Here is a 21697-nt window from a genome sequence, read left to right as displayed (position 1 = left end):
CCCCAGGCTCTCCTGCTGTAATTCCCGACATTGGGCATGTCCTGCTCACTTCTGTCCTCCATTGAGTTTTGTCCTCCATGGCCTCCTGTATCACCCCGCACCTTACAGAACAGAGCTCTGAATTGTGCCAGGGTATTTCCAGCCCCGGCTCCTCGCCCCATCAGAAGCAGTCCGTAGCCTGTAGATGAGTTTGTTTCCTTTAGAAAGTTGTACCCCGGCTATGACACAGTTCCCCACATGGGGTCACGCCCTCATCATCAGGGAATCCAGAGTTTCAGGTATTTACATTTTTAAAATTTGCTAAAACTAAAAACAGGTCAGATTGTTCCCCCAATGAAAATATTTTTAACTCCCTTGCCAACAGTTGGCATAATTCAAAAGACAGTCGTATGCACACCATAATGTACAGTTTATACTGCAGTTAGGGAAAAAGGAAGTGAGTTTCAAGTTATGTTTATACTGCAATTAGGGAAGAAAAAAGGAAAAAAAACAAAAACAGTAGTCTTTCTGCCATTTAGAGAACTTTTCTACGCAGTGATGTCCCAGGGAAGCTGCTGTCTGAATTCCAAAGACCCGACGTGTGTTTGCCTCTTCCCTTCAGAGAGAGAGACACAAGCTGAATCCCAACAGAAGCCAGCAGATAAGTGTGAGAAAAGTCAGGACCAGAAGAGAAGAGTGGGAGAGAAGGAAGATGGGCATTGAGTTCATGAGTGACGCGAGGAGGCTGCAGCAGGCAGGGGGCGCGGCAGAGCCCAGGACGCCCGCCGGGTTTGTGGTTCCGCTTGCTCCGGGTTCCAGCCCCCGTGGCCCCCCGCTTCGGCGTCACGAGAGGATGCCCTGCCCTGTACTGACCACACGTCCCATAACCCGGGTGACTAACGCCCTGCGGCGCTGCCCAGCCCTCCCCGCCCCCAGCGGTACCCCCAGGGTCCCAGCACCCTTCTGAACTCTGCCGACTAACACGGAGATGTGTGCATCCTTTCAGAGTTTCTCTCTCCCTCGGGCCTTGGAGGCAGCAAGAGGGCTTCTGCCTGCAGCACTGTGTTCCTTCTCTCTCTCTTTTGGCCATAAATACATTTCTCCTGTTCAAGAAAACTACCACTCACTGCATTCTTGACTTTTTTCTCTGTTCTTACGGTTCATTTTTTTTTTTGATTCATCTGCCGTTTGTTAAGGTCTAGTTATATGCTGTCAGTTTAATCGCCACTGAAATCTTCCACCTTGGATGCCGTTTTCAAGTTCAACGCCCTGTCTTGGAGGCTCCTGTCTTACAAACGTGTCTGCTGCGATGCTGTGAAGGGGCTGTGCTGTCTGCCGCTTGTCCGTCTGTCTGACCGCGCACATCACAGCTGTGGCTCTGAAACCACGTAACCCTGGAGCTTTGCCGCTAAAGTCATGATTGCATTGTGCTTGGAAGCTCTTATGGGCCTCGACCTTGTCGATAGTACAGGGAATAAGCGTGTGATTTCTGTGCCTTGGCCGTGTTCAGATTTAAATGTACGCTGATGCCTGGTTGGGGGGGAAGTCTTCTTAACTGACGCCACTTTCTCCCACCCCTGGCTCTGGCCCTCAGGTCCCACGCATCGGATGTCACGGATTACTCGTACCCGGCCACCCCCAACCACTCTCTGCACCCGCAGCCTGGGACCCCTTCCTACGGAGCAGGTGACGCGCCTCCCCATGGGCCGGCAGCCCAGGCCCCCGAGCATGAGTTCCGGCCCCCATCGGCCTCGGCCCGACACCTGGCCCTGAACAGGCCCCAGCAGCCCCCGCCGCCCCCGCCGCAGGCTGCGGAGGGCCCCCAGGCCCCCGCGCCCGTGGCCCCAGCCGACTACGGGTAAATACCCCATCCTGGGCTTGCTCTGGGGCTCGCCATTGCTTGGGGGTGTTGTGGATGGGTGATGAGGAATTGTCACTGAATAACCTGGAGAAGGAAATGGCAACCCACTCCAGAATTCTTGCCTGGGGAATTCTGTAGACAGAGGAGCCTGGTGGGCTACAGTCCATGGGGCCACAAAGAGTTGGACACAACTGAGTGACTAACACTGAACCCTGAGCCAAACTCTGGAGGCCAGGATGAAGCCAGGAATGAGCGGGTGCAGATTCCATCTGTTATGAGAAACTCTGTGTTAGGAAAGGCAGGGTCACGCCACTCCCCTTTTATTACACACAAGCCTCAGGTTTGTGTCTATGTTTGTGAACACACGTTACCTTTATGTTTGAATGGCTGAGGCAGGGCCTTGACAAAGGACGACATGCCAGTTTTGTGACCAGCATGTCACAAATGCTCCAGAGAATTCACATTTCAAAGGAGAAAACGATAATATGCAACACAGGACTTCTTAGACTTGGATGTATGTAACCCTGACCTCTGGGTACCCAAATACTATTCTGCCACCAGGTCCTCTTGTTTTGTGTTATTTGGGAAAAGTTCAAACATCTCCTAAAAAAGTGATCCTCATGTTAAGGGCTTGTTAAGTTAAGCACCGCCTGTGTTTTGGTAAGCGGTCTTTTCGGCTTTAAGCTTAGTCTTTCAAGAGTTAGTCCCTCCTAGTCAGCACCTAGGGAATTTGAACACGTGTTTCCACGGACAGGGTTTTCTCCACTGTGGAGCAGTAAGGGTGACACTCTAAACGTACATCCCTCAGCCCCCAGGAGTTTTCTCTCCGACCGCAGGGTCTTAGACAGTCCCTGCAGTTGGTTCTCTGTAACTCAGGGTTCCCACAGAGTGTTCCAAGGCTCCAAGTGTCAGGCAGAGAGAGTCTGTGGTCCAGTTGGTTTGGAAAACTCTCGGCTAAGTAGAACCCTGCAGGTTTCTTGGCTGGAGGGGTTTCGAAGCTTTGGATGTTCTGATGGGCTTTGTGGGCTTTGGGGAATTTCCATGGGGACGGGATGTAAAACACAGAATTTGCCAATCTGATTGGCCTCAGAACCCTCCCAAGCCCCTTTCCTGAGATGCCCCATGTAAGGATGCCCTGTCCTGCTTTCTTCACGCTGCAGTCAGCTGTCCAGCGCTCCACAAACGTCCCCTTTTCTGGTGGTTATCACTTGGTGCACGTCAGCGGACCATCTCGAGTCCCATCACAGTGACTTGTGATGACCTGTGGTCCAAAGCACGGTTATTTGTGTCCTGCAGTGTTTCACATGACAGCGTGTGCAGTGTCTGGGGGGGCGCTGTCTCCAAGGTGGGGGAGACCCTCCAAGGATGGGACTGCCCTTTGCTCTCTAGTGACTCTCTGCTTCCTGTCTCTGCCAGGATTCTGCCGGCTCAGATCACGGAGTATTACAGCCCCTCAGGACCCCCGCCGCCCCCGCCCCCGCCCGTGATCCCCTCCGCACAAACTGCTTTCGTCTGCCCCCTCCAGATGCCCCTGCAGCCCCCCTTCCCTGCCTCCGCCGGCTCCACCTATGCCGGCCCTCCCCACCCTCCCTCGGGTGGGCTTGTGGTCACGGCCCCGCCGCCCCCGGGCCCCCCGCCGCCCCCGCCTGGCCCTCCAGGTGCCGGCTCCTCGCTCTCCTCCTCCCCAATGCACGCCCCCCCGGGGGCCGAGGCCAAGAGGCAGGAGGCCGCGCAGCCGCCGGTCAGCGATGCCCGCAGCGACCTGCTCGCCGCCATCCGGATGGGTGAGTGCCTGTCCCAGGACAGCGGCCCACCAGCCATGGCCTCCTCGGCTTCCATCAGCTCCAGCCTCCACCAGATGGCCTTTAGGAGAGGGTGACAGGAGCTGCATTTGGTTTTCCTTTTTTTTTTTTAAACAGTGGATGTGTTTTTTCAGTGCCAAGTAAACATGGTGATAAAGCACTGAGAATTCAGGAAAGCTTTACTTGACTAGAAATAGGTTATAAAAATGATCATCAATTAATTGGATCTTCTGTTTTTCACTCCATCTTACTTATATTTTTTATACTTACTTATACTTTAAACTTACTTATACTTCTTTCACTCCATCTTATACTTAAGGTCAGAAGTATAAATAAAAGAAAATTAGCTCCTGTCAGTGATCTAGTTTTTCATATCTAGGATGTGTCTTATCTTAGACTTTTCATATTTTTAGTTTGATGTGCTAGTGAGCTGCAGGCCATCCAGGAGTATGGTCTTCATGATGGAAACACTCATGTTGGCACAACTGTCCCAGTGCAGGGGGCCACTGGAAACCTTGAAACAGCGTCTGGTGGCCAGTGGCTACCTTGGTGGGCTGTGCTGCTCTAGAAAGTTCTCTCTCAGTGCTCATGTGCTCTGGAATCGTTAGCTGTCTGTCTTACATTTCAACACATCGCTTAAGGAATGTCACGGCTTCTATACATTTTATTTTTCTTCTTGGTCCTGGAACATCTATTTCCCAAGCATTTCCCCTCCAGTTTCTAAAACATTTCATTGTAGCGTCAGTAGGCCAAAAAAAGTCTAACAGGCTTGCTGGTCCATCTCTGTTTCATCGGAGCGGGCAGAGGGATTGCGTTCTGAGCCGCGTCTCGTGTCTCTAGGGATTCAGCTGAAGAAGGTGCAGGAGCAGCGGGAGCAGGAGGCCAAGCGCGAGCCGGTGGGCAACGACGTGGCCACCATCCTGTCCCGGCGCATCGCCGTCGAGTACAGCGACTCGGACGACGACTCGGAGTTCGATGAGAACGACTGGTCCGACTGAGACGGGCTCCCAGCGGGCCGGGCCGGGCCGGGGGGGCGTGTTGACGATGTCAGTGGTCCCAGCACCCAGATAGTGGTATTATAATCCCGTAGCTTAGCCACTTTTGTATCAATAATGTGAGATTGCTTTTGCACATCCAAAACTTCTGGGTTTTTTCAGTATTTACTGTGTAATACTTAAGTGCCACTAAACATAGCAAACCGCGCGGCACATGAGGAAATAACGCTGTAACTATCGCATCGTCCTGAGAACAGCCTCTTGCTTCTTTCTCTCGGCCACAAACCCGTTCAGTGCCGTTTGGGTTCACGCTCCTTGATCGTGAAAATCCTGCAGACTTGCTGTGTGTTTGTGAAGCTGCCTGTTGTCAGGTGTCTGCGAGATTCACAACTGTGCGACAGACCAGTGTCTTCCGATCAGTAAGCGATATTGTTTTCCACTTTTTTAAAAAGAAAAAAAGAAAATGTGTTTCACAAGAAGTTGATTCTCGAGAGAAAGATTTGACAAGTAGGAGACTCAGCTGTCTGAGCTTGCACTATCATGGCCCGGCGGCCTCTGTCAATCTGGAGGCTCTGTTGAAGAACCTCATTTTCTCTGCTGACCTTGTGAAATGTGAACTTGGCCCTTCTCAGGCAGGATCCCTCGCAGGCATTCACAGAGTCAGTGCTCGCTGGTGGTTTCTGTAGGAGGTTTCAGCAGCGCAGTAGGAAGGGAAGTGGAGAACAGCTCTTTTTCCTTTGGGGTTGTCGGGGGCGGGGGTGCACTCAGCACCCTCAGCGGCCCCTGGAGCTGGGGAACCAGCCCACACGGACCTGGGAGCAGGGCCTGTACAACCTCTCTCCTGGAACCACATCCCAGGCGGGCCACGTGGAGGCCTTGGAGCCACAGCGAAGGCTCCAGGTGGCACCTGGCCCCACCTGGTCTTGAGTTCTGAGAGCTTCATTTGGGTGAGAGGAGACTGTCGCATCTTTTTTGCCTTCCCTGGTGCTGTGGCCAGTTAGGGACTCAGCCCTCAAAGCGCACGGGTTCCTCTCCTACCCAGTTGTCAGCACACCATGCTTGACCAGGTACCCCGGGGGAGGGTCAACCCTTCCTTGTCCCTTCCCACGTGATGACAGGTGAGCCTGAGCGGGTCAGGACAAACTGCTAGGAAACTCGTGAATGAGAACTTAGATTCTGTAATGCTGGGTGAAGGTGAACTGTTTGTTTGGAAGAAAAAAACACCCCAGGCTTTGATCTCAGGTGCAGCTTCACAGATGTACAAAGACACTTTACCCCAGAGCAGGTCTGCCTTCTCTGCCACATGCGCCTCGGGTCCTGGTGATGCTCAGTTGTGACCAAGGCATCTGTGGCTAAAACAGAGATGTTTGGGTGGACGGTAGGATGTCAGCAGGACCCTGACTGCCGGGGGTGGGGGGTGTTGTTGCTGAGTTCTCCCCAGGAAGCCGCTGCTCCCACCATCACGTCTGTGTCCCTGAAGGACACACACGGGCTGTGGAAGGTCACAGTCATCCTGTAAGGGCTGCCTGACGGGCCTTGAGTCACCTAGGTTGGAACTCGAGAAGAGCCTCAGATCTGTATTACCCTTGTTTCCAAGTGCCCAGGCCAAGGTTGTCTCTGAGTCTTTTCAGCTAAAACCAGCTGTTCAGGCACACGCTTGTTGGAGCTCATCACCATGTTGTGTTGCCTCTAAGTAGTTATTAATCAACTCCCCAGTTCCTCTCTTTTAATTTCTTTTTCTCCAGTGCAGAGGCCAGCTGTGTTGGCATTTTTCTTGGGACTTTTACCAATTGTGGTCATATTTTGTCTTTCTTACAGTATTTTGTCTTTACTGTTACTTTTGGATACGGAAGCATCTGTGTCCTTCTAGAACCTATGTTTGGTAAATCTTTGTTTTGTTATTTTTTTTTGTAATGTCCCTTCTGTCCTCAGGATGGAGAGAATGCATAAAGCTACTATCCGTGTCAGGATTTCTTCTATTTATATCTTATCACAGTAAAATTAGTGGCACTTTATACATATTCATGAGCCTGTTAAGTATTGGTTGTCTTCCTGTAGTTTAATCAACAAGTTATTTTCAACTTGATGTTCTGACCAGTGAAAACGCTTTTGCCCTGATGTGTTATGTAGCCTCTAAGAGAATGGAAAAGGACTAAAATCCATTTTAAATTATTTTTTGCAGTATTTTTCTCAGCACTGATTTATTCTAAAAATGAAATCCAGACTTTTTCTAATACGATAGCACATGAAAAGGAAAAAGTGACTATTTTGAACTGTCCATTTTCATTTTCAAGAAGTATTTACGAGACAAATGGAGAAAAACATTTAAATGCATATTTCCTATCTATGGATTTTACATTTTAAAGTAAGCTCTATGTTGTAAGGTTATTTTATTTTTTTGTTTAGTCTAATTTCTTACAAGCTTTTTCTCATGTCATGGATCAGGCAGAGGGATGAGAAGAAGACTCAGAACCACCCATTAACTGCACGCATATGATGTAGTCAATTTTCTGTTGTCTAGCACTAAAACCATAAGATTTGGTCACTTACGTTTTTCTTCAGTAAAAGTATACTGTTGGAGAATTAGCATTTTCATTTCAGTAAATTTTTAGAATGTCGAAATCTTTTCTGAGCACCACGTGGCTAGATTGTGAAAGTTTTGTAATAATTTGCAGCTGAAATTCATGATACATTTTCATCCATTGAAGACTCATGGGAATGTATCAGCCAGAGTAGCAAGTAATTTTTGTTTTCTAAACCAGAGTCTGTCACCTTGCAGTATTACCAATGCTGTTGTACACTGAATTTAAAGTGGTATTAAAAAAGAAAAACCTCCTGGTAAACAATTTTTATCTGTTTGTATATCTTACTATAGATTATGTACAAGTAACATCTAAATAAAATTACACTTTTAACCCTAAACAGTTTTGCTTATTATAGCAGTGTTGTATGGTTAACCTTTTGGGGTGGGGGGAGAAATTGGGGCTTGGTAGGGTTTTTAATTAGCCTTTCCATTTTTCCCTGGTGGCTCAGATGGTAAAGCATCTGACTGCAATGTGGGAGACCTGGGTTCGATCCCTGGGTCGGGAAGATCCCCTAGAGAAGGAAATGGCAACCCACTCCAATACTCGTGCCTGGAAAATTCCATGGATGGAAGAGCCTGGTAGGCTACAGTCTGTGGAGTCGCAGAGTCAGACACGATTGAGCGACTTCACTTTCACTTTCCATTATTAGATGATAAAAGATACTGCTCAGATGTAATACTGCTCAAAAAATTTTGACACAATTTTTGTGTAGACAAGAGTTGAAGTTGGTTCTGCGAGTGACTTGGGAAAGGACTGGTACAGTTTGAAAACGCTGTTCCCAGAGCAGGAAGCAACCTGCCCAGGAGGCTTTGGCATCTTAACCACATCTAGTCTGAATTGTAGCGACTGATATTCGGGAGCATGGATAGCTTCTGAGATGCTTCCCTCTATTCCTTAAAATGATCCTTTGAAAGGGGGCGTTCTGCCTGTTTCCTGTGAGAGAACAGAGTGAGGTTAAGCTGCTGGCTGGGGACGGTTTCTGATGGACCTGCACTGCACATGGGAAAGCACCGCAGGGGATTGTGGCAGCTGAGGTCGGGGGGCAGGAGCAGCCACCTTAGGGGAGCAGGCTGGCATCCAGGCTCCTGCGGCCGCGGCTCTGAGCTGGCTGTCCACGCGCTGTGCTCCGCGAGGACCCCGGCCATCTGTGTGTCTGAGCCCCAGCACGGCCCCGACGCCTCCACACCAAGCAGCTCCTCGTGGAGTGATTGGATGGATGGTGGATTTCCGAGTTACTTTCTTACCAAAAGTTAGCTGTGTGCAATTTTTAAAATATGAAGCGTTTTGCTAGGTACTCTGTATTTCCGCCTTGTTAGCACTTGTCCCTGGATGCCTGGCTCCCACTCTATTTACGTGTGTCCCCCAGCAGCTAGGGCTCAGCAGGGCAGGCGGGGGGCATCATATTTACTGTTACAGCCTGTTAGTCAAACAACAGCGCCTGGTGCTTCACAGGGGTCCATACATATTTATTGACTGATGGTCATTTACAGAGCTTCATCAGAAAGGGAGTCTTCATCAACACATATTTGAAGGCTTAAGAAGAAGGTAAATGCAATAGCTCATGTAAAACACAGAACTGTGCTGGACGCCTAGCTGACAGAGGGGACCGTTAGCCATCCGTGTCTGCAGGCCACTTGCTGGAGACAGAAACAGGCCAGTCTCTGCCCTCAGGGAGCATCTCATCTAAAGAGGTGACACTAAATGCTGTCACATCCTTCGCTGGGATTTTCTTTGTATTTATCCTGCTTGGGGTTCACCAATCTTGAATCTGTAAATGTATGTCTTTAATGAAATTTGGGGAATATTTGGGCATTATTTTTTCAAATATATTTTCTGCCCCTTTCCACACTTACCTTCTTAGACCTCTGTGACAGGCAGACCTTGTTTTATGCTTTGCTTTATTGCTCTTTACAGATGATGCATTTTTTTTCAAGTTGAGGCCCTGCGGCACCCCTGCCTCAAGCATGACTGCTGGTGCCTTTTTTCCAGCAGCATTTGCTCACTTCATGTTCTGTGTCACTCTTGGGTAATTCTCTCAATATTTTAGACTTTTTCATGATGCGTTACAGTGATTTGTGATCAGTGATCTTTGTTGTTACTGTTGTAATTGTCCTGGCATTTTTTAGCAGTAAAATATTTTTAAATTAAGGTAAGTACATTGTTTTTGTGGACATAATGCTATTGCACACTTTAATAGACTACAGCATGTGTAAACATGACTTTCAAAAACACTGGGAAACCAGAAAATTCATGTGACTCACTATCTTGCAAGGGATGTGAAGCCAAACCTGCAGTGTCTCTGAGGTCTGCCTGTCTACATGTGTTACACCTTTTAGTGTTGGCCCGCAGTTGCTTGGGACTGTTTCCATTTAAAAAGTTTCTTTCTCTCTGTTTTGCAGGTTGGATAATTTTTATGTATCCATCTTCAGTTTCACTGAGTCTATCGGTCATCCATAATTTGCTCTTAAGCTCATCTAATCTTTTATTCATTTTTTTTCCATTCTGGAATTTGCTGTTCTTTTTTTTAATAGTTTCTTTCCTGAGATTTCCTACTTGTTCATTTACTAAAAGCTCATTTTCCTTTATATCTTTGTACGTAGTTATACTACCTCTTAAAAAACCCTTGCCTGCTAATCCCCAACATCAGGATATTTCCAGGATCAGTCTCTATTGATATTGATGAATGCATGATGCCTAGTAGTTTTGGATTGTATCATAAACTTGGTTAATAACACATTTTAGAGACTCTGGATTCTGTTATGTGCTCTGAAAAGTGCTAATTTTTTAAAGAGAGTTCACATGGCAAGAATTAAACTGCCAATGCTTCCCCACTCCCCCTTGCAATGGGTAACAGCAGAAATCTTTTCAGTTCTTTCAGCCTAGCCAGGCTGCCTGGAGTTTTCCTGGTACATGCCTGGTTGCAGGCTCAACCACAGATGTGCAGTTTTACACAATGTTTAGGCCCCGTCTCCAGCTCTCCTTTCTTGGATTCCCCCCCATCACTTTCTGTCTACTCTGGTCACTCTGAATTTGGTTCTCTTATTCTTTAAGCCAGTAGACTTTGGAGTGAGCCAGCAAGGCTGCAGGGTTCCTTTTTTTTTTTTCTTTTTTTTTAATTTGGCTTTGTCAGATCTTGGTTGAGGCATGTGGGATATAGTTCCCTGACCAGGGATCAAACCAGTCCCCCTGCATTGAGAGTATTGTGGAATCTTAGCCACTGAACCGCCAGGAAAGTCCCTGCAGGGTTTCTATTCAAATTTAGTTGCCCTGCCTGATAGGATGAAGCCTGTCCTCATGCAAAAAAAGGAAAAAAAAGGCAGTTAAAAAACAGGAAATACACCAAACTTCTTTCCTTTCAAGCACCAGCTTGTGTCTCTAGTGTCTTTCTGACTGCTCTCCAGTGCCTGGAATAGTTGTGTGCTGTAGTTTGTCCAGCTTATAATTGTTTTCTGTAAAGAATTGGTCTGGCACAGATTCATCCTCCATTCCCAGGAGCCTCATTCTGTAAATATCTGATGCAATGTTTATTTTTTAAATATTTTTAAATGTAATTTTTAAAAACGCAGACCACTTTTAAATACCAAAAATATAACAGAAGACCAGTGGTTCAATTTTTCTACCAGGCAAACTTGTTTTTGCAAGGACGCTGCAGTGAGACTTGCGATCTCTTTATATGTACATGGTAAAGAAGAATTGCATGCATGATGTGCTTCCCTGATGGCTCAGCGGTAAAGAATCCACCTTCCAATGCAGAAGACGCAAGTTTGCTCCCTGGGTAGGGAAGATCCCCAGGAGATGGAAATGGCAACCCACTCCAGTATTCTTGCCTGGAGAATCCCATGGACAGAGGAGCCTGGCGGGCTACAATCCATGGGGTCACAAAGAGTCAGACATGGCTGTGACTAAGGAACAATGTGCCCTGAAACACTCGCTGTTTGCATTTCCTTATGTCTATGAATCAGGATAGTCTCTAAGCTGTAAGCAAAACACAGCACATAAATAATGTGGAAATTGAGATTGCTTTAATAAATTGCCAGTCCTAACCCCAGTCTCAAATTTTATGCTCCCCAAAGCACTTTAATATTTTCACTGTTAGAAATGAAATTCTATTATTAGGGGTTCATTTGAAACACTGGTTTTTCTACTTAGAAGCTGGAGAACCACTGCGTGACATCATCACTCTCTGATTTTCTTACCTTTAGACCAAGAAGGTTTCACACTGTTAACCCACTTTGTACTGCGCTCTCGTATATTCAGCAAAGGCAGTGCTAACACAGAGATTCATCAAAGCCTGAGAAGACTTACGTATTTGCAGGTGGGAGTAACTTGTGGTGGTGTCTTGACAAGGACTTAGATGAGAAAGATTTGCTTTCAAAGTACACTTTCTTCACAGAGCTGACACCTGCTGGACATGTATGTGCCAAAACACAGCAGCCCTGTGGTGAATATTTGCATATGTCATCTTTCTAAGGCCCCCTCTACATTCATCTGCCTGCTTGTGATCTGAGTAATTAGCTTCAAACACAGCACCGTGATTAGAGGTGGTGAACTGGTGGATGATTCACCATGAAGAAAACAGGCCCCCTGAGAGTAATTTAAAACCTACCAAGTGGTGGTACTTTCCATGAAGTGACATTTCAAAGCATTTAGTATTCTAGGGTGCGTTCTGGCAGTTCTGGCCCCAAACCGGTTTAAATCGAAGTCAAGCAATTTGAGAGGATGCAGCCTTCCCGTCCTGCAGATGAGAGTTGTAACTCAGCATTTATGTGGATCACACGTTGCCTTTTGTGGGCGCAGGTGATGGTGGCTCAAAATGGACCCTCTTGGAATCAAGACTGCGATCTTGATAATTAAGTTAGGGTGTTACCTCTCATCTGCTTTGAAATGTCTTTGACCATTTCAAGAACCTAGGCATTCATTTGACTCGCAAGTTAGAGGCTTTCAGTGGCAGCTACGTTGAGGCCGAGCTGAGCAATGAGTCACTACTGAGTCCCTGGATTCCTCCAGAGCACGGCCCCCACCCCCAGTGGCCAGCTCGCGGCTCTCTGCTCTCCTCCCCTCTGGGTCCAGACCCTGCCACACCACTGGGTCTTGAGGCAATACTGGGGGCGCTGAGGCCCAGGGCAGTTAATAGAGGAGTCAGTGCGTCTGACTGGATGCTGCCGGAGGAGCCCGGCGGTCACATCCCCCTCCAGGGTCTCACCAGCCAAGAGTCTGAGTTTTCTCCCAGCATTGTTCCCACCCCACCCGCACCGCAGTTACCGGGGGATGCGTGTTAAAAATGCAGGTTTCCGGGCTCCATCCCAAACCTCGAGCAGGAGACCCTGGAATTGCAGTTCACCCCACCAGGCAAGTGATTCTTGGGGACATTAGAGTTCAAGAAACACGAGCTCTTACAGGACCTTACAGGACAGATCAGAACCCAAAGATTCTGACAGTGACCCAGGCCAGCCCACCGAGGCACCAGGTGGACTCGAGGTGGGGCTCAGACCCCCCCCCCAGTCCAGGGCTGTCTGCCACTAGTGCCCGGTGGAGGGAAGTATGCCGTCCTGGTGTGCATGAGGGGGCAGAGTCCCCCGCCAAGCAACTTCATCTTGGACCCCAGGGCTGGGGTGCAGAGTGGCCATGCTACTTCACATCCGCTGGCCCAGCCCCATGTTCCTGCAGGACGGCTGTCCCCTCAGCTCCAAACCTGCCTGCTGATCACCCCCCACCCCTAAGCTCCTCACTTGTTTGTACCGATGGGTCTTGGCTGCACGCAGCGCCTGGGAGAGTTTATGGTTCTGGGCAGAGCAGGTAATTTAGGAGCCCCTCTGAACTCTTGGCTTCAGTACCTGGGAAGACAAAATCCCAGGGCCTGACTTTTGTCTGGGGGCTGTCCCCATTGACACCATTCACTGGACAGAGCTTTGTCCTGCCCTGGCTAGACTGGGAGATGAGTCTGATTCTCTGCTCCGTTTCTACCACTGTGGGGTCCTTGGGGTGGGGACAGGGCTGGTGTGATACGCTCAGGGGTGTGGATTGGCCCCAAGCTCCCAGGACTTCTCTCCTGGAGGTGTGAGCACCCTGCTCTTAAAAGTTCTCTTGGGACTTCCCTGGTGGTCCAGTGGTTAGAACGCCACACTTCCACTGCAGGGGGCATGGGTTCAAACCGTGGTCAGGGAACTAAGACCCTGCACGGTGGAGACAAAAGATAAAGGTGTATTAAAAATATATATATTTTTTAAAAGTTCCCCCACCCCTCTTTATGGCCCTTAGGACTGGCATGTGAGGCAAGTTTATGATGAGAGGCAAGGGGCCCTAACCCCCGGCCCTGGGGGAACGGCAACAGGAATGGAAGCCAAGCACTGCCTTGGTTTTCTAGAGTCACGTGTTTTACAAAAATATGCTTCTGTGGGGGCTGGTGGAGGTCTGTCACACGGGGTGGGAAGTGGGGAAAGTGGCTTCGTCTCCCTAAGTACAGTCGGTCTGCAGGTGCAGGACTGACCCAAGCAGGTGGGTCCCCTAGCTGGTCCCAGGGTGGAGGGTGCCCTAGGGCGTCCCTTCCCATTTGGTAACTGACTTTAAATGGGAAAGAGCTTCCCTGGTGGCTGCAATGGTAAAAATCTGCCTGCAGTGCAGGAGACCCGGGTTCAATCCTTGGGTCGGGAAGATCCCCTGGAGAAGGGAATGGCTACCCACTCCAGTATTCTTGCTTGGAGAATCTCATAGACAAGAGGAGCCTGGTGGAGTACACAGTCCATGGGGTTGCAGAGTGTCAGACGAGTGAGCAACTAACACTTTAGATGGGAAACAGTAAAGATTCTCGGCTGGATCCCATACCTGGTAACATGGTTATCAGCCCTCTGCTAAGATGAGTGGCCAAAGAGACTCATCTACATACTGGTGGGCCCTCCAGCGCATCAGGAATACTGGGCGCCTGTGTTCAGCCTGGGGGCCCAGGGAGCCTGGGGATGAGCCAGCTGGAGCCCGCCCACCCCTCCCCGGCCCTGCCCGCGGAACTCATTCCAGTCTCGCCCGGAAGGAGGGAGCAGCACCGTCTATCCTAAGGCCACGGCTAGGAAGCCATCCTAAAAGCAGGTTGGACAGAGGCCTCCTCAGAGCAGGGAGACTGGAGGCGGGGCTTCCTGTGTTCTGGCTCCTTAGTGGATGCTAATAGAGGGCAGTGAGAGGCCCACTAGGGCGTGAAAAAGAGGATGCCCCCTCACACCATGTCCTGGGGCCACCAGCACGGGGGTTGGGACGAGGTCAAGCGTCCCCTGTAGTCCAGCAGAGAGTCTGGCGGGTCGGGGCCCAGGGGGGCAGGCACTCGGGGCCTGGCACGCAGACTGCCACCCTGCCCCCCTTGCAGGGTGATACAGGGGAAGCAATCGAGTGTCCCCGAGGGCCCGTTCACTTCAGCTGGAGAAACCATGTGGAGGGGGTGGCTGGAGGGACACCCGTGACCCCCTGTCCGCGTGGCCTGAGTCTAAACCTGACCCCTCTCCGCTCTGTGACCAGAACACCTGCCTCTCCCGCTGGGATGAAGGCACTGGGCCGGGAGCTGTAAGAGTGGGACAGGGCCAGGGTGATGGGAACAGGCCCCCCCCGGACCCCCGGCTGCCCCATGCCCGGCCCCACGCTAGGATGGCTGAGTGAGCCGTTGGGTTGAACACAGCGATTCTCTGCAGTGGGATGCAGCCATTTCACAGGTGAGAAAAGTGAGGCCGCCTGTTTCCCCCGGGGGTCCAAGGACCGAGGTTCAAACCAGGCCTCCCAGTGAGACTCCGCTCTCCTGGCCAGGCGAACTGGCAGGAATTTGTAGGAGGACTTGGTGGGCAGCTGGTAGACCCCACTGCTGCCGCTGCTCTGCCAGGAAGCTGACGCGGGACTGCAAGGTGGGAAGTGAGAGAGTCGGGGCCCCAATGCACCCCAGAGGTAGATGAGTCCACCCAGGCAAAGTGATAACACGGCCTCTTCATGGTGCACAGCAGGCCTGGGCAAAAGGCCTGGCCCTTGTTGTTGCCTAGTCACTCAGTCGTGTCCAACTCTTTGCGACCCCGTGGACTGTGGCCCACCAGGCTCCTCTGTCCATGGGACTGTCCAGGTGATGATCCTGGAGTGGGTTGCCATGCCCTTCTCCAGGGGATCTTCCTGACCCAGGGATTGAACCCACGTCTCTTGCATCTCCTGCATTGTCAGGCAGATTTTTACTAACGCCACCTGGGAAGCCCTGCTCCTCCACCTGCTGGTCGCCTGCTTGGACTACAAGCAAATCGACTCCACCAGCCCCAGAGCCCTGGTGGAGAGGGACATGGTGCGGGCAGGGGAGGGTGATGAATAGGGGGGTCCATGCACCCATTTCACTGGTTTTTGGAAGGTTTATGCACAATGGAACCATCCTGGCATCAAAGCTTCATGGTCAAGACATCCTGCTTTGGGCCCCACTGACGTCTGAGGAGCGGTGTGTAGGCAGGGAGCTGGCCTGGACCTCCCTGGGGATTGGTGTGGGTGCCTGGCCTGACCCCTCCCTCCCGTGGGTGGCCTTCAGCTGGTGAGAGACACTCACGGCCGGTGGACACCCCGCTCGGTGCTCTAGGCCGGGCAGGGAGATGGGAAGGTGGGCATTTTGAGGGCAGACTCAGGGGCGCTGGAGGCGGGTGTGGGTCTGTGTGAATGATGACCCCAAGGCAGGCCTGCATCTCAGACCTCGGGCACAGAGGGTTGCTGAGCCTCTACCAGCACCCCAATGCCACACCCGGGGCCTCACAGTGCTGCGGAGGAGGCTCGGTCCCAGGGGCTCTGGTCTTAGGGTCCCTGGAAGTGACCGAGGTTTCAGCAAGGTGGAATCAGAGACAATCACCCCTGGAGTCATCTGGACAGGAGCGCAGCTTGGGCTCAGCATCGGCACAACCTCTGACCCCCAGCATCATCTCCTGTTCCCCTGGGGACTGAGCGAGCCAGGCGTTGGCACTTAACCCTGAGGCCCTCTGGAAACCTGCCTTAAATGGAACTGCATCACCCCAGAGTCCTGTGGAGGATGGTGGGGGCGGAGTCCCTGGATGGACTCTCCAGGGAGACCAGACAGCGCTCTACTGAAGAGCTCGAGAGACGGACGGCTCTGACCCACCTCTCCTCTTCCGTCCACCGAGGCACCCACGCGGTGTGAGCCCGCAGAGCCGACCAGATGCAGAGAGCGTCTGGCCTCGCTCTTCAAGCGCGTTGTGGTCCCCAGGGCCCAGCGGGCCTCGGAGGGCACCGCCCTGAGCTTCTCTGGGGAAGCGCCGCCCCCCAGCGGCCGTTGGTGGGACAGCAGCGCTCCTGCGGTCCCTCCCCGCACCCCTTCTTTGCTTCCATCTCTCATTCCTCCATCAAACAGGTGTGAGTTTCTCGTTCACCACCGTTGGGAGGGAACTGGGACATATTCCCCCCAAGGGCGATTAGCAAACACCTATCAAGACTGCACATGCCTGTGATCGAGCAAGTCCATCTCTGTGCAGGACTTTTCCAGAAGCAGTATTTCTGGGCCCACGTTCCCCTCCAGTGTCAGGAGCGGATTCTATTCCCCACCCCCCACCCCCCCAGCCCCGGAGCCGGGTGGGGTTTTAGGGGCTGCTTCTCTGCAGGCCAGACTTCCAAGCCGAGGTCACAAAGACAAGAAAGCCTGGCTCAGAACCCACCTCTGGGGTCAGCCTCCATGTTGCAAGGAAGCCCACTAGAGGGGCCACATTAAGGTCTGGTCCTAGCTGGCACCCAGCATTGCCTGCCAGCCTGGGGAGTGGGAGAGACCCCTGCTGAGGACTGGGGGCCCCACAGCCCACCATTGCTGGGGCAATGACATCCATTCCCACTGAGTTCTGCCAGCTGAAACTGCAGATTTGTAAGCAAAAATAAATGTCCCCTTAGGTTACTCAGATTTGGGGTAATTTGTTACACACCTTTAGGAACTGAGACATACTCCAGTCGCTGGCACAGAGAGGTGTTTCCAGCTTATTTGCACACTGCAAAATGACATCTTCCCCACAGCATGGTTTGAAATAACAGAACATTGGAGACAGCCTCCTGTTCTATCGACAGAATACAAATTATAGAATTTAATGTATACACAATGGAATAGTCTGCCACTGTACAAACTACAAGAGTGTTTTAAATGAATTAATATGATTCTCAAGATAAATTGTTAAAGTGAAAAAACAAAGGTTGGAAAAATGTGCATATATGCCATTCGTTAAATAAAAAAGAAAAAAGCATGTCTTTATTTCTAGGTGCATAAAATATTTCTGAAAGGATCCACAAGACAGTGTCAGTAGTACACCTCAGGAGCGTACACATGTCTCGGGGTGGGGGAGAGGGATCTCGCCTGCTTCCCTTTTCATACCTGTCACTTTTATAGCCAAGAAAATGTTCACCTGGGGGCCTCCCTGGTGGTTCAGTGGTAAGGAATCCACCTGCCAAACAGGAGCAGCGGGTTCAATCCCTGGGTCAGGAAGACCCCCTGGAGAAAGAAATGGCAACCCACTCCAGTATTCTTGCCTGGGAAATCCCATGGACAGAGGAGGCTGGTGGGCTACGCAGTCCATGGATGGGGTTGCAAAAGAGCTGGACACAACTTGCCAACTGTACAACAACAAATGTTCACCAGCCTAGAAAACATTGACCAATTATTTTAAAATGTATAAAGTCCTTTTGATATGCTGCACGTGTGATATAGAGATGAAAGACTCCTGTTCATCATAAAACTCACCTTATTTTTCTACAAGTAAGGCAAACAGAAAAGAATGGGGCCCTAGAATTGGGCTTCTGGAATTCCAATCCTGCCTCTGCCCCGTGACCTTGGGTAAGTTATTCAAATAGCTTTTGGTCAATCCAATATTTAGACATGTTAATTTCCAAACATAAGGGGACTTCTAGGGTTTTTTGGTTTTTTATTTCTAGCTTTGTTGCGTCTAGTTCTAGAATATGTTTTTCATGATTTCATGCAGGCTTTGTTTGACATTTGCTGACATTTACTTTATGACGCAGTATATGTCAAATTTTGGAAAATAATTCATAGGAGGTTATTGGATGCAGTGTTTTGTATGTGTTCATTGATTTAAGGTTTTTGTACTGTCAACTTTTCCATATTGTTACTGAATTTTTTAAATCACTGAGAGGATGTATCTAGAATAGCCCACTGAGAATCTGGGCTGGTGTCTCTTTTTTTTTTTTTTTAACCTTTCAAAGTTTTTATCCAAACTGGCTCTCCCAGCTTTACATCTTAACGTCATGCCCTTGTCTATAAAAGAAAAACAAGCAAAACAAACCCCCTAAAGCCCCCTGCCCCTTTCGACATTAGTGACTGCATGAATTTTATTAGTTTGTGGAAAATGTTGTAGTGATCCTTCTGGTGAACAGCAGGTGGGCAACAAATAGAAACTCCTCTTTTCATACTCCACTAGACCATAAGCAGGTTACATGAACCTGCCGGCCTCTTGGTATCTGTGCAGTAGGAGAATCTGGTACCTTGGAGGGCCCTGGTTTGGGACAAGGGAGACTCCCTATTGGCAGGAGAAGTACTTGCCACATGAAATTCAGGCTCACAACAAACCTCCTGTGCTATCTGTGACCCAAATTTTAGCACCATTTTTTTTCCATTTCACTTTCTAGGATTGAAACACAAAGGAACCAGCGTCCAGAGGAAAGAAACAAAGGCCTTAGACTTGCTGCCATCCTTAATTTCCTCATTCCTTAACTCTCCTTAAAAGACCCAAATCCCCATTCCTCCTTTTAAATCGATTCCTGCCCTCAGCCCTGATGGCCACTAGCAGACAGCTATTTCCCCATGGATGAGAGCGACTCCTTCATCTTCCTGGTCATGGTTGGGATGAGGTTCATGTGGTCATCCACACACTTGGTCACGCAGGTCTCCAGCTGCCGCTTCACCTGAAGCTCCTTACTCCCTGCATCTATCGAATCTCTGGCCTTGTCATTGCAATACACAGTGCACCGGGCCAGGCGGTCCTGGAACTTCTCCAACTCGCTGGTCACCAGGGCCTGGGCTTGAGCCAGCGGTGCATGGCAGCGCTCAATGGACTTGCTGCATGGACGCATGGCTTTCCTCACAGCAGGCGGCGCGCGCGCGGTTCCCGGCTGCGCCGGCGCCCACATGGACTCCGCGCACGGGCCTGGGCTGGTGTCTCTTATATTTTGTAGTTCTAGGAAACTTATTTTCACATATGTTGATTCATGTTATTAGGGTTTGTAATTTCAAGTCCTATGGCTGGAATGCCTACTATATACATACATGCCAGGCATTGTTCTAATTGCTTTAAATATATGCTAACTTGTTTTTCCTCTTAACTATTCTATGTTGTTTAGCCACTAAGTTGCATCTGACTCAGTGACCCCATGGACTGCACCCTGCCAGGCTCCTCTGTCCATGGGATTTCCCAGGCAAGAATATTGAATGGGGTGCCATTTCCTTCTCCAAGGATCTTCCTGACCCAGGGGTAGAACCCAAGTCTCCTGCATTGTTAGGCAGATTCTTTATAGCACTGAGCCACCAGAGAAGCCCAACTGTCTTATGAGGTAGTTACTATTAGTAGGCCACTTACGTATGGAAACTGAAAAATACAGAGACTAAGTAATTTGCTGTGGACTCCACATATAGTAAGTAGCTGTGCTGGGATTTGAACAGACTGTCCCTGGAATCTGTTCTTTTTTTTTTTTTTTTCCCATTTATTTTTATTAGTAGAAGGCTAATTACTTTACAATATTGTAGTGGTTTTTGCCATACATTGACATGAATCAGCCATGGATTTACATGTGTTCCCCATCCCGATCCCCCCTCCCGCCTCCCTCCCCATCCCATCCCTCTGGGTCTTCCCAGTGCACCAGCCCTGAGCACTTGTCTCATGCATCCAACCTGGGCTGCTGATCTGTTTCACCCTTGATAGTATACTTGTTTCACTGCTATTCTCTCAGAACATCCCACCCTCACCTTCTCCCACAGAGTCCAAAAGTCTGTTCTGTACATCTGTGTCTCTTTTTCTGTCCTGCATATAGGGTTATCGTTACCATCTTTTTAAATTCCATATATATGCGTTAGTATACTGTATTGGTCTTTATCTTTCTGGCTTACTTCACTCTGTATAATGGGCTCCAGTTTCATCCATCTCATTAGAACTGATTCAAATGAATTCTTTTTAATGGCTGAGTAATATTCCATTGTGTATATGTACCATAGCTTCCTTATCCATTCGTCTGCTGATGGGCATCTAGGTTGCTTCCATGTCCTGGCTATTATAAACAGTGCTGCGATGAACATTGGGGTGCACGTGTCTCTTTCAGATCTAGTTTCCTCAGTGTGTATGCCCAGGAGTGGGATTGCTGGGTCATATGGCAGTTCTATTTCCAGTTTTTTAAGAAATCTCCACACTGTTCTCCATAGCGGCTGTACTAGTTTGCATTCCCACCAACAGTGTAAGAGGGTTCCCTTTTCTCCACACCCTCTCCAGCATTTATTGCTTGTAGACTTTTGGATAGCAGCCATCCTGACTGGCGTGTAATGGTACCTCATTGTGGTTTTGATTTGCATTTCTCTGATAATGAGTGATGTTGAGCATCTTTTCATGTGTTTGTTAGCCATCTGTATGTCTTCTTTGGAGAAATGTCTGTTTAGTTCTTTGGCCCATTTTTTGATTGGGTCATTTATTTTTCTGGAATTGAGCTGTAGGAGTTGCTTGTATATTTTTGAGATTAATCCTTTGTCTGTTGCTTCGTTTGCTATTATTGAAAAGACAGCCCTCAGAATGGGAGAAAATAATAGCAAACGAAGCAACAGACAATGGAATCTGTTCTTTTAACCAGATCTTACATCGTTCTAGTGAATGAGCTTTTGTTGTCATGACACGAACTTCTTTCTGATGATTGTCTTTACCTTAAATCTGTTCTAATATTTATAATGTTCCAGTAGCATTTTTTAAAATTAACATCTTCTTGATGTATCTTTTTCTGTCCTTTTACTTTCAATCTTGTGTATTCTTATGTTTTGGATATGCCTCTTGTTAGCAAATATTTGGATTTTTTTTTCCTCCTCCTGACAGTTTTTGTGTTTTAATTGGAAAATTTTTAATGGGTCATTACTCTCAGCATTATAATATGAAAGCTTAATTTATCAAAGTCTAAAGATGGTCAATAATTTCCCCAGAGGTAATGAACTTATTTGTTTTATGACACACACGGGCCAATCAGCCCTAGTGGCCAGTCCACTCGGGAAGATGTACAAGTTCAATTGGGCTGGCTGCCAGCCCTGTCTGCTCACTCCTTTGGGACAAGATGAAGGCTTTGCCACATCTCGAGTGTAGATCACCTTCCCTGGTTTAGCTCAGCTGCCATAACGAAGTACCGCAGCCTGGGTGGCTTAGATAGCAGAAATGTATTTTCTCATGGTTCTAAAGGCTGGAAGTCCAACATCAGGGTACCAGTATGTCTGGATTCTGGCGGAGGGGGGAGGCA

At 49.2% G+C, this 21697-nt stretch overlaps 1 protein-coding gene across 3 annotated transcripts in view; it reads left to right on the top strand.

Annotated features, from left to right (window-relative positions):
* The window catches only part of WASF3 (WASP family member 3), a 74290-nt gene extending 66731 nt beyond the window's left edge, over nt 1-7559 (top strand). For 2 of the 3 annotated variants that reach the window (XM_043892238.1, XM_043892239.1), the window contains 3 exons: nt 1574-1837; nt 3257-3624; nt 4483-7559. In XM_043892238.1, coding sequence (XP_043748173.1) covers nt 1574-1837; nt 3257-3624; nt 4483-4640 — 790 coding nt within the window. In that variant the 3' untranslated portion in view covers nt 4641-7559. Of the gene's footprint in view, nt 1-601; nt 769-1573; nt 1838-3256; nt 3625-4482 lie in introns of all 3 variants that reach the window. The other variant, XM_043892240.1, reaches the window with a different exon arrangement.
* Nucleotides 7560-21697: the final 14138 nt, after the last annotated feature.

The sequence above is a fragment of the Cervus elaphus genome, chromosome 30, assembly GCF_910594005.1.
Source record: "Cervus elaphus chromosome 30, mCerEla1.1, whole genome shotgun sequence".
Taxonomy (NCBI): domain Eukaryota; kingdom Metazoa; phylum Chordata; class Mammalia; order Artiodactyla; family Cervidae; genus Cervus; species Cervus elaphus.
Note: the sequence above shows the minus strand (reverse complement) of the source record. Positions and strands in the feature narration are given on the sequence as shown.